The 13,093-nt window shown below is 42.4% G+C and overlaps 1 protein-coding gene across 7 annotated transcripts in view; it reads right to left on the bottom strand.

Annotated features, from left to right (window-relative positions):
- Positions 1-13,093, bottom strand: part of PDCD1LG2 (programmed cell death 1 ligand 2) — a 119,142-nt gene that overhangs the window by 18,972 nt on the left and 87,077 nt on the right. For 3 of the 7 annotated variants that reach the window (XM_010833812.1, XM_010833814.1, XM_010833819.1), the window contains one exon: positions 1,899-4,906. The exons of 2 other annotated variants lie outside the window; for them this stretch is intronic. In XM_010833812.1, the coding sequence (XP_010832114.1) occupies positions 4,727-4,906 (180 nt within the window). In that variant the 3' untranslated portion in view covers positions 1,899-4,726. Of the gene's footprint in view, positions 1-1,898; positions 4,907-6,296; positions 6,417-13,093 lie in introns of those variants that run through there. 2 more of the 7 variants (XM_010833818.1, XM_010833815.1) reach the window with 2 other exon arrangements.

Here is a 13,093-nt window from a genome sequence, read left to right as displayed (position 1 = left end):
AAGAAATACATTTTTTTTTTTTTGTAGCCAGGGTTAAGAATTAGTGCACTAAGGACATTGAACAGAGAAGCGACAAGCTCAGAAGTGGGCTTAGGGAAGGTTTACTATCTTAGATCACATGCTGTTTACCTCTAATTTTATTTATCAGTTTGAAATATGAGGGAGGGGAATCTTAACTATTTAGTTTAAAATTGAATTAAAATTCAAGCTTCACTATCTCTTTAAGAGAAATAACAACAAATGTTCTGTGTCTCAAAATAATTACTTTCTACTTTCAGGGGATAAGATCATTCACCAAGTGGGTATAACTCACAGTGAAGACTACTTACACACCAGTGACTGGGGGCAGCCAGCATGTCTGGCCCAGAACCGTCCTAGTGAGACTGTGCTCAGAATGCAGTGAAGCACTGCTCTGACACTAGGTGGAGCCCTGGATTGTCATTAGCTGAAAAACACACATCAAATAAATAGAAGGTGGAGGTGGGGGGAGAGACATTGCAACCATCTACTCTAATCCCTAATCTTATGTTTTATTTTTAATTTATTTTTTAATGTGTGCAAAATTTATTACTTTTCAAACAAGTTATATATTCACTTGGTTCTAAACATACGAGGTCAAAGGCTATACATGCCCTTTCTGTGGTGGATAGGCTCTGCCCTCCAGACCCACTGCCACCTGCCTCCACCCCTGAGAGGCTCTTCTGTGAGGGTGCACTTACAGCATTCTCTTCCCTTGGGTTGCTGGTAGGGTTTGCACTGGCAAGAGATAGGAGGACAGGAGAAGAATGGAGTCAGGGTCTTTATTTAAACCCCAGCACTTTCTCTGCTGGGCTGTGGGTTCGAAGTCTGTGGCTTCTGTGCCCTGGCTTCTTCTATACCTACAGCTCTCTTTCTCTCTCTGGATTCAGGTAAGCATTATCCCCCCTGTCCCTTAGGGCCAAGGCATGGTAATGACTTTTCTTCTGTAGCTAGTCCAAGGGTGGACACACCACCATCCTTTGCTGGGTGCTTATCCCCGTCCACACGTTTGTAACTCATTCTTTCATTAAACTCCCTTTTGAGTGTACTTCTGCTGGTATCCTGATAGGTACAAGCTTCCTCTTCACATCTCTGTCCCCCAGCCACCCAGTTCTCCTGAAGCAATCAATCCTACAGGTTTCCTGTATGTATGGGCTTCCCTGTGGTTCAGCTGGTAAACAATCCACCTGCAATGTGGGAGACCTGGTTTGATCCCTGGGTTGAGAAGATCCCCTGGAGAAGGGAACAGCTACCCACTCCAATAGGTGCTTAATCTCTTTCAGTTTCATTCTCCTCACAGGAGAAATGACCTATGTAAAAGGTTATTCCTTATAGCAGCATATAGGGATGCTGGAAACAACCTAAATGTCTATTGAGAGGGGACTGGCTTTAAAAAAAAAAAGGATCATACATCTATAAATGGAATATAATGCAGCCATAACAAAGAGTAAGGTAGAGGTCTATAAGCTTAAATTGTATATTTAAATTGTAGCATACTCCAGGAGTACATGACCTCTGGATCTAATGCCTGATGATCTGAGGTACATAATACATGTAATGCACTTGAATCATCCCCAAACCATCCCATCCACCCACTGGTCATGGAAAAATTGTCTTCCACGAAACCAGTCCCTGGTGCCAAAAAGGTTGGGGACTGCTGGCATACTGTATTGTTCTACAACAATATATTCTAGAAATCACTCTATAACAGCTTATAGACCTCTACCTTACTCTTTTTAATGGCTGCATTATATTCTATTTATAGGTATACAATCCTTTTTTTTTTTTTTTTTTAAGCCAGTCCCCTCTCAATAGATATTTAGGTTGTTTCCAGCATCCCTATATGTTGCTATAAGGAATAACCTTTTACATAGGTCATTTCTCCTGTGAGGAAAACGAAACTGAAAGAGATTAAGTACATTGCCTAACGTTAATTCTCAGCAGAGTCCATGTACATTGCCTAAGGTTAATTCTCAGCAGAGTCCATGTCATCGTGGTCATCCGCTTGAAAGATGAAACTGCAGTGAGCTGCACAACGGGATCTGAATCTTACTAGGGTCCCTCCCCTGAAAAATTTACTGTACATTTCCACTCTTCTTAAACTTCCACCATTATACTTTCATTCCAAGTATACTGGTTACAGGAATGGATTCCAGAGCCCCAACACCAGGGTAGTTTCCTGCTTTATTATTAGTAGGCCATGGGACCTTGGACAAGTCACTTAGCCTCTTGGTGCCTCAGTTTTCTCTGAAATGATTCTTGCCTCTTGGTGTTGCAGAGAGCAGCAGGTGCTTGGTGCAGTGCCTGGGGTACACGAAGAGGCACATGAGCACTGCCTCTTACTGGTGGTGTTACTATCATTTCTTTGGTTTGAGGCTGTGCTCCCATTTGAGCATTCCAGTACAACCCGAGGAACTAACTCATTGTGTTTCATCAACAGTTTGTCTTCTAAACTGAGATCATCGAGATGATCAGATCACTTCTTAAAAACAGATCTAGATGAAGAAAAACAGGCAAAAAATTAGGGAACTTGGGGCCTTGAAATGGGTCCTAAAAGAGAAGGGACTTTCTAAAGACAACTCTTCCCACCTCACAATTTGATTTTGGTTTTCCTGTTCACATGTATTTAAAACAGTGAGACCCACAGATATATCTGCCTGCTGGACATGCTCCCCAGATAACTTACAGTTTCCAAACTAGACCCACTGTTTACAAGCCCTTCACCAACCTCCATTCTTTACCAGCAAAACCAACCTAGTTGTTCTCCCACAGTCCCAGAGCACATTTAGGTAAGTCCATTTAAAAAACCCTCAGGATAAGGGCTTCTCTGGTGGTCCATTGGTTAAAAATCTGCCTTTCAATGCAAGGGACATGAGTTCGATCCCTGGTTGGAGACTAAGATCCCATATTTTAATGTGCTACAATGAAGCCCCAGTGCGGCAAAATAAGTAAATAAAATCTCTGAATCACCCATGACTGCTGTATTTCACATATTTCATGGTAAATTTGTTATCAAACCCTGTACATTATTTCTTCCTAATAGTTTTCCACTTCATTCCCACTCTTTTCTCTTTATGTCCTCTAAGACTACCTTAAATCAGACACTTGTTATTTCAGTATTGCTGTTATTTCAATACCACTGTAATAGCTTCCTCCCTTTCTCCTTCCTCCCTTTCTTACCTCTGAAAATATGTATTGAGTGACTATTATTTATCAGGCCCTGAGCTGGCAGAGGGGAGGCAAAAGTGAACAGACAGAAGGATCCTAAATCTCACTCTAACTTTAACCTGATCCTAATCCTCAATTTCATTCCCTCTTCATAATCTGAGGACAGTCAGACATTAAACAGATAAATAATTGGTTCAGGATAACAGGGATCTTGCTTTCTACTCCAGAAGGTCAGGGCTTCCTAGTCTGAGGGTTGCATTATAACCCTTACTTTGGAAAATGTCTGGGATAGTAAGAACTGCAGTTGTGCAAGAGGAGGGGAAAGGAAGTGGCCAGACCCTAAGGAGAAGGGAGAAGGCATGAGACTGGCATGGATAGGCTACTGGGAGGAGCAGATGTGCAGGAGGTTCTATCAGAGCTGGGGATCTGATTGCAATTGTGCACAGTACTCCAAAGGGATTGAGACCTCTGGTGGGGGAAGCCTGAATGCATGCCTGTGGGAGCCTGGCCTGAGCCCTTCAGTCTCAAGGGCAGTGGCAGAAATCCCTTGTGGCAGACCTGTGATCAAAAGAGAGGACCGTTGTGGGAGTATCTCTGCAAACTGCCGAGGGCAAAAGAGCCCAACAGAGGCTACAGGACCAGCCAGCAACAGAGAGTAAGAAGCATAGTAGTTACGTGACCAAAGACCAAGACACTTCTCCATTTCATGCCAATACATAGGCCCTAGGGTCTAAAATGACCCATTTGGGGATTGGAGGTAATAACTGCAGTTTCCTCCGTGTAAGGCAATAAAATGCTGACTTCATGTCATGAGCCTTATGCCATAAGCCATTTCTAGAAGGCCAAACAGGCTAATTAATTTGTTCTTTCTTCAAAAGAAAATAATCCAAAAAAGGAATATATATATTTTTTAAAATCACAAATTAGTTGTGTTATCATGAGCAGGCCAGGAGTCCCCTGTGGGTCTCAGTTTCCCTATCTTTAAAATGTGGGGGATGATGCCAAAAGAGTTCCAGCTCTACCATCCCAAGGTTTTTTATGATGTCTCCTCCAAAGAACAGAATTGTTAATACAATAACTTGAGAGTTTCTTTCTTGGCTTTAACCATGTGGGTTGCCCTCCCAGCTGAGAAAATGAAAGCTGATGAGGTTTATTTACGTCATCAACAGAATTTTTATAATTCCTGCTCGTTCCCCTTATACTCTTCCTGTAGGTGAAGTCTGCAGTTAGCAGTAAAGGTGAGGTGAGAAGTTGCTGTCTTCTTTGAGGGCACATGACCCTTCTTTACTTGAGGCAGTAAAGCTGAGGTGAGAAGTTGCTGTCTTCTTTGAGGGCACATGACCCTTCTTTACTTGAGGCAGTAAAGCTGAGGTGAGAAGTTGCTGTCTTCTTTGAGGGCACATGACCCTTCTTTACTTGAGGCAGTAAAGCTGAGGTGAGAAGTTGCTGTCTTCTTTGAGGGCACATGACCCTTCTTTACTTGAGGCAGTAAAGCTGAGGTGAGAAGTTGCTGTCTTCTTTGAGGGCACATGACCCTTCTTTACTTGAGGCAGTAAAGCTGAGGTGAGAAGTTGCTGTCTTCTTTGAGGGCACATGACCCTTCTTTACTTGAGGCAGTAAAGCTGAGGTGAGAAGTTGCTGTCTTCTTTGAGGGCACATGACCTTTCTTTACTTGAGGCAGATCATGTGAAATATACCCAGGAGACCTTCTCACCTGTAGCTGTTGGCAGCAGAGAAGGGGAAAGAAATCAGTCAGTTTAAGAGGTTTTTCACTCTAAATGAACAAGAAAACTCACTTTTCTCTCCCCGGTGACAGAGTTAGTTTCTATTAAAGCCCTTCAGGGGCTTCCCAGGTGGTGCTAGTGCTAAAGAATCCAGCTGCCAGCGCAGGAGACATAAGAGACGAAGGTTTAATCCCTGGGTCAGGAAGGTCGCCTGGAAGAGGGCACAGCAACTCACTCCAGGATTCTTGCCTGGAAAATTCCATGGACAGAGAAGTCTGGCGGACTACAGTCCATGGGGCCGCAAAGAGTCAGACACGACTGAGCAGGCGTGCACACACACAAACCCCTTCAGACAGGCTTCCCCGGGCAAATAGCCAGCTTCTCCCATGGACCTTGGGAAAAGGGGTTGTTAAGAGAATGCAGCTTTACTGAACTTGGCATTCAATTACTCAAGTGGGTTTAATGTTGGAAGAGGGTGGCTAAAAGGAGTCAATGTAATTTTCAACTGGTAGTGGGGTAGATTGCTAGATGAGACTTAGAGACACAGACTCCGAGACAGATGGCCAGTTCCTATCACCGGCTTGGCCACTTAACAGCTCTGTGACTTTGGGCAAATTGCTTTCTGTTCCTCATATATAAAATGGGAACAATAACAGTATCTGATTCATAGGATGATTGTGAGGATTTTATTATGAAGCTTAAGTGTGAGTTAGTTATAGTTGTAAAGCACAAAGAATAGGTCCTGACACACTGTAAGAACTTTGTGCTTGCTACTGTTGTTTTTTACATGCCAAGCAACACAGTTTGCCCAAAACATCTTTGGTGCTTAAATCAGAGTTTGAAGTTTACAGCTTCAAAACTCAGCTTAAAAGCAATTCTGTATCACTGAGTAAGAAATTTAACAGCCTACTGTTTCCAAAGGTGTGGTTTCCAAAGGTGTTAGATCACCTCAGAGTTCCTCTGAGAAGTGGGTGAAAAACAACCCTCGCCCCCCTCCCCGCCCCCGCCAAAGAGCTATATAAGTAAAAATGTTATGGACACTCAGAAGAACTGTCTTATAGGTGACAGTCTAAGTAATAAAATCTGCAGAGTCAATCTTTTTCAAAAGGATACACCTGAACTGCTTGATAAATAACATTCTGAGATTTCTCTAACTTTCCTGAAAGGAGTTTTTTGGTGTGTGCCAGCCTGGAGAATCCCAGCGACGGGGGGGCCTGGTGGGCTGCAGTCTATGGGGTCACACAGAGTCGGACACGACTGAAGTGACTTAGCAGCAGCAGCAGCAGCCAGTATCTAGGCGAAGGCAATGGGACCCCACTCCAGTACTCTTGCCTGGAGAATCCCATGGGCAGAGGAGCCTGGTGGGCTGTAGTCCATGGGGTCGCGAAGAGTCGGACACGACTGAAGCGACTTAGCAGCAGCAGCAGTAGCAGCCAGTATCTAGAAAGGTGCTTTCAGCTTTTCTTCAAGATGTAGAAACAGCAAACAAGGATGTCAAAACCTTTCCTGTTTGGTTAAAAAGAAAGCTATGTGACAGATCAGGAAATCTGCAGTCATCCACTGAAAGAAGTGATCAACAGTCACATATTTTCTTAATATTTGCATTTGACATTTAAGATTTCCCGAATATTTTTTACTTGCACAATTTCACTGAACCTCAGAGTGTAAGAGCATAGCCTACATTTGGTTTACCCACTGAGTGTGAGAACAGTTTTCAGGTGCTGATTTTCTCTATGGCTTGAAAAGTTACAGTAAGACATTGATAAAGTTGTGCTGGGCTTCTGTGGTGACTCTGTAAAGAATTCACCTAGTTGGTGACAACAGGTGGATTACCATAACCTCTCTCTCTCTCTCTTTTTTTTTTTTTTTTGGACTTCTTTAAATTTTAATTTTTTTTCCTAAAATGATAATGAGTTTTTTAAATAACTGAAAGCCTTTTTAAAATGAGTATTTGCTGTTTGGCCGATTTTCTTAAAAAAAAAAAAAAAAGTTAATTAGTTTGCCTTCCTTTTAGAAATGACCCAGGGAATAAATACATGAAGCTAGCACTTTTTATGCCTTAAAAAGAGGAAACTTTGCAATTGCCCAATTCTCAATTTCAGCAGAGTCTATGGGTCCTGGGCAGTAATCAGCGGTATGTCTCATGATAGTGATGTGTCAGAAAGACCTCATTTCTACTATTTTTGCTAGTGACTCTTTATCACACTGATCACAAGTGCTGGTGCTAGATAACTAGACCAGAAAACCCCTTAGATGAAAAGATAAGGCCCCAGATGCTGTCAAACACCTCCCAATTTGTTTGTTGGAGATCTCGGGTCAAATCTTGGTGAGAGGTAAATGTAAGTTTGGTGATCTTATTCTATTTTCCTTTGTGTGTGTGTGTGTTTAATTTAGGTTTTGTTTTGAATAACATTTTATCCTGAAGTCACATGGTAGCATACAGTATTTAAGATTCTCGGTTCCCCTTACTACCAGTTGGGGGAACCAGTTGTATCTTCAGAAACTGGCCTTAATGAGAATAAGACGATGTAAGAAAGCAAAGCCCAGGTTGGGTTTTTGCAAGGTATCAGGATGTTTCTCAGAGGAATCTCTTTCTCAGTGCTGAGGTGAAATTGCGATTTCGGCGGAGGATGACTAGCACTTCAGCACTCCCTTACTTTATGGTCATTGACAGCTGTGAACTCCACGCATATCTGGCACCTACTTCATTTCAGAGTATCACACAGTCTCAGGAAGATAAAAAGTGTCCAAGCCTTGGTCCCAACTTCCAGAAGCTTCCAGTCTTACTGGAGAGACATTCTGTGGAAACACCCAAGGAACTCATGCAAAGCAGATTGAATGGACCCCATTTAAAAGATCCGTATGAAGATGCTTCTTTATCCGGGTTGTGCCTCTCTCAATAAAGCCCAGGGCTCCTAGCAGTCATGGGAATCTCATTTTCACAATCTAATGCATTCTCTGTTTTGTTTCTGACTTCAGCCTCTCTATATAAATGCATGGTTTTTTGTCATCACTTCTTCTTGTTCTCAGGACCTTCTTGCTGATTTTAGGAGCCTCTAAATCTTATGACCAAATAATATCCTCAGAATCTTCCTCATATTTCCCTAGATCTGAAAAGACATGACCATTTAGCACTGATTCTGGGTGGCCTATTTCTTTACTGGTTCTGATGAGTCTTCTAAAGGTGCTGACTGTAGCCTTTATATCTTTTCACCAATACTTATTACCATCCTTTTTAGCAAAGTGGAGTTTTGAAGTCCTTGCCTTTTTATCAGCAATTAGCAAATTCCAGACCTCTTGCTTACAATTCAGTTAATTTTAGAACTGAGTGAAATTATTGTCTGTGCTTTGCTTTTGTGCTTCATTTCTTTTTCTTATCATTTATCCATTCAACAAACATTTCATTGAACACTGAACTGTGACAGGCACTATACTAGTAAATAAAAACATAAAGGTGAAAGAGACTTGATTCCTTCCTCAAGGACACCACATCTGGCAGAAAAGACAGAAAATCAGCCCATATGGTAACTTTGTGTGAAACAGAAAAATCATCTCTGCCTCCTAGCAGAGGCAGCTCTGCACTAGGCCTCCACTGATGCAGCAAGCAGAGAACAGGATGGACTTCAGCCCCTCTTGCTTTCTTGACCAGGGATCCTTGTCCTTGGGCACAAGCTGAGCAATCCTATGCAATAGCCCTGGACATGGAAACAGCACGTTATAGTACAGTGTGATGAGCACAGAGAAGAGAGGGCCTGACCCTCTGGTAGGATGGGAATCTGGGGGAGGTTTCATAGAAGAGATTAAGCATGAGCTGAGACACAAAGAAGCTCATTCAGTGAAGGGGCTGAGGAGCAGAGGGAAGATGTACAAAGCCATGCAGGTTTGAAGAGCACAGCACGTTTGAGGCTTTATGAGTCACTGATGATGGCAGAGTGCCAAGTGGGGGGTGAGAGTGGAAGAGATTTGACAAGAATTGAAGCTGGAAGACACTATAGCAATGGTCTAGGTCCTTGCTACTCAAAGTTCTAGACTCCTCCATAGGGCAGCTTTGGCATTACCAGGCAAATGGTAGAAGTGCAGAATCTTGGGCCTCATCAAGACCTATTGAATCTGAACCTACATTCTAACAAGCAGAAGTTAGCACAGTTAAAACTGTCTCCCTCTGGAGAAAAGGATTAAAGCTGAAAGAATAGAGCTTTTCCTTGTAACTGGATTTTCATTGTTAGCTCTTCTGTGTGATCTCGCTTTTTAAACCAATGTACATGAAACATCTGGGGAAAAAATTAAGAGAGTAATTAGGAAATAAGAAAAGCAAAGTGGCATGGCTATTCTTAAGGATGAAGAGCAAAAAAGAAAAAGGGTAACTGCTGTGCTTCCCTGGTGGCCCAATGGATAAGAATCTGCCTTGCAATACAAGGGACACACGTTCAGTCACTAGTCTGGGAAGATTTCACATCCCTCACGGCAGCTAAGTCTGCGAGCCGCAGCTACTGAGCCCACAGGATCCAACTGCTGAAGCCTGCGAGCCTAGAGCCAGTGCTCCCCAACAAGAAAATCCACTGCAATGAGAAGCCCTCGCACTGCAAGTAGAGAGTAGCCCTTCCTCGCCGCAACTAGAGAAAGTGCGCATGCCGCGATGAAGACCCAGCACAGCCAAACAATAAAATAAGTAAATAAAAATCTTAAAAAAAAAAAAGAGCCCAGGAAGGAAGGCAAATGAAAGTTATCTGTGAAGCTCTGCTTCATCCTCTTCTCTTCTGCTTCTTTTTGCCCATTTATTCATTCAACTATTTACTGTATATATTGAGCACCAACTATTTGTCAGGCACGGATATCTGCATTTTCCTAGTAACTGCAGGGATTTCTACACACTTTCAGATCTCACAAGAGAGCCCAAGAGATCCCTTCCCCAAGGGATCTAAAAGCCACTCTCTTCCCTGTGCTAGACCTTCTTCCTCGCTAGCCCTGGGAGGGTCATCAGGACAGTAGGAACAGTTGAAGCTGGGAGGCTCTGGTGGTTTCTGTTCTTTGCTCAATCCTCTGTATGTGGTTTCCCTGATTCTTTTTCTCCAAGGGGAATCCTAAATGGGGGAAAAAATCCAGGTTCAAGTATGGCTTCAGGGTCTGTGGAAGATCATGATTGGACCTGACTGAGTGAGGGGCCAGTTCTGGTTTTGGTAAGCCACTAAGGTAAGAGCTGGGGTATATTTCTATGAGCTACTGACTAATTTCCCCTCAAAAGGAGACTAGGCTGAAACGTTTGAGGTACACTTAAGGGACCTTTGGGGTAGGGGAAGCAAAGAGAAATAATGCTTTTCCCCCAAACCCTGTCTGGGAATTCATCACAGAAACCACTTAAGGCAAGAGTGTCATCATTCTGTGATAGAAAACCATGTTACCACAAAACACGGATGACAAAAGAAAGGTGAAGTGGATGGCATGGTGGTGTCTGGTGTGGCTTTTTAAACAGATTTCACAATATAACTAAAACAAAACCAGTTCAAATGCTTGCCATGAGTAAGTCGCTCAGCTTATGTGTGCTCTCTGTGTGTGGGTTCAGGATCAGGAGACAGGGAAAACAGGGAAGAAATACGCAAACATCAAGATTCTACCCTCGTGCTGCCTGTGGCAACTTTAATCTTTGAGATGATAAAAATAACAGTCTTGCTCAGATTTATGTGGAAAAAAAATATAATTGAGACCTCCTAATGTCTCTCATTTCCTTCGGGAAGTCTCTAGGTACTAAAGACTTCTTTTAAGCAGCCCCAGAGATTGCTTGAGTTTAAAAAAAAGAGAGACAAAAAGAAGAAAGAAAGAATTTGCTGTAATTTGATATGTGGAGACCATGTTGAGGTTTAAATGGCTGGATTTTTCTTAGAATAACCCACGCTAAGAGTGTTGTAATTGAAAGTGTCATTGCTGTCAAAGTGTGGTTCATGCATCTGTGCCAACCCACCAACTGTTACTGGTCTACAAAGCCCCGTGTGGGTGGTGCTTTATAAGAGGACTACAAATGATCAAGCTGTGGACCACAGATGTGTCTTTATATGTCAACACGATTTTGCATGAATGAGGGATTTTTTTTTTAAGCTTTAACTTTTGGGGCTGTATATATAAAACAACCTGTGTTTTAAAAAACAGATTTACCATCCCTCTGGGTCATCCCAGGGAGGAGGGAGGAGGGTTCAGGATGGGGAACACATGTATACCTGTGGTGGATCCATTTTGATATTTGGCAAAACTAATACAATTATGTAAAGTTTAAAAATAAAATAAAATTTAAAAAAAAAACAACAGATTTACATTAACCTTTGAGGTAACTGTTTGACTCCCCAGGACAGACCAATACGGCTCCTTTACTCCTATCACCCAAGAAAGATTAGTTGACTTTGTCATGGTCTACCTGAAACTGCATTTTACTTCTCTTTCCTCTGTGGCAGTTTTCTAGGTGGAGAGGAAATGTCTGAACCTGTGCCCCCTGTGTCTTGGGTTTTAGTTACAATTGGAGGTCAGTGTCTACTGATGGGTAATTACTTATGTTTGCTTGGAAGCAGAAACATATCTCCCAATATGTTTTCCTTTTTAATTATGTTTCTCTCCCAACATACACTTTCCTCTGTGGTTTGGTGTAAAGAACTTTGTTGTTACATAAACCTGTATTTGGACCCCAGGACTGCTACCTTCTTGCTGGTTGTCGTACTTTGGACATAGGACTCTCAGCTTCCATTTCTTATCAGAGAAAGGCGATAACCTTACCTATTTTGCCAAATTGTTGTAAGGGCTTGTGCATGTGTTTGTGCTCAGTAATGTCTGACTCTTTGTGACCTCTTGGAATGTAGCCTGCTACGTTCCTCTGTCTATGGAATTCTCCAGGCAAGAATACCGGGGTGGGTTGCCATGCCCTCCTCCAGGGGATCTTCCTGACCCAGATATTGAACCTGCGTCTCCTGCATTGCAGGCAGATTCTTTACGGCTGAGCCACCGGGGAAAACCCTGTAAAGGATTAAATGATATAATTTATGTGGAACAGCCCACACAGTGTTTAGCATGGCAGATTTCCCTACATGTTAATTTCTTCTTTGCTTTTATTTATGATCAATTCAAAGAAATAGAGGAAAACAACAGAATGGGAAAGACTAGAGATCTCTTCAAGAAAATTAGAGATACCAAGGGAACATTTCATGCAAAGATGGGCTCGATAAAGGACAGAAATGGTATGGACCTAACAGAAGCAGAAGATATTAAGAAGAGGTGGTAAGAATACACAGAAGAACTGTACAAAAAAGAGCTTCACGACCCAGATAATCACGACGGTGTGACCACTCACCTAGAGCCAGACATCCTAGAACGTGAAGTCAAGTGGGCCTTAGAAAGCATCACTACAAACAAAGCTAGTGGAGGTGATGGAATTCCAGTTGAGCTATTTCAAATCCTGAAAGATGATTCTGTGAAAGTGCTTCACTCAATATGCCAGCAAATTTGGAAAACTCAGCAGTGGCCACAGGACTGGAAAAGGTCAGTGTTCATTCCAATCCCAAAGAAAGGCAATGCCAGAGAATGATCAAACTACTACACAATTGCACTCATCTCACAGGCTAGTAAAGTAACACTCAACATTCTCCAAGCCAGGCTTCAGCAGTACGTGAACCATGAACTTCCAGATGTTCAAGCTGGTTTTAGAAAAGGCAGAGAAACCAGAGATCAAATTGCCAACATCCGCTGGATCATGGAAAAAGCAAGAGAGTTCCAGAAAAACATCTATTTCTGCTTTATTGACTATGCCAAAGCCTTTGACTGTGTAGACCACAATAAACTGTGGAAAATTCTGAAAGAGATGGGAATACCAGACCACCTGATCTGCCTCTTGAGAAACCTATATGCAGGTCAGGAAGCAACAGTTAGAACTGGACATGGAACAATAGACTGGTTCCAAATAGGAAAAGGAGTACGTCAAGGCTGTATATTGTCACTCTGCTTATTTAACTTATATGCAAAGTACATCATGAGAAACGCTGGGCTGGAAGAAGCACAAGCTGGAATCCAGATTGCCGGGAGAAATGTCAATAACCTCAGATATGCAGATGACACCACTCTTATGGCAGAAAGTGAAGAGGAACTAAAAAGCTTCTTGATGAAAGTGAAAGAGGAGAGTGAAAAAGTTGGCTTAAAACTCAACATTCAGA

The sequence above is a fragment of the Bison bison genome, unplaced genomic scaffold, assembly GCF_000754665.1.
Source record: "Bison bison bison isolate TAMUID 2011002044 unplaced genomic scaffold, Bison_UMD1.0 scf7180017863936, whole genome shotgun sequence".
In the NCBI taxonomy this organism is placed as follows: domain Eukaryota; kingdom Metazoa; phylum Chordata; class Mammalia; order Artiodactyla; family Bovidae; genus Bison; species Bison bison.
The sequence above is the reverse complement of the archived record's forward strand: the minus strand, read 5'-3'. Positions and strand labels throughout refer to the sequence as shown.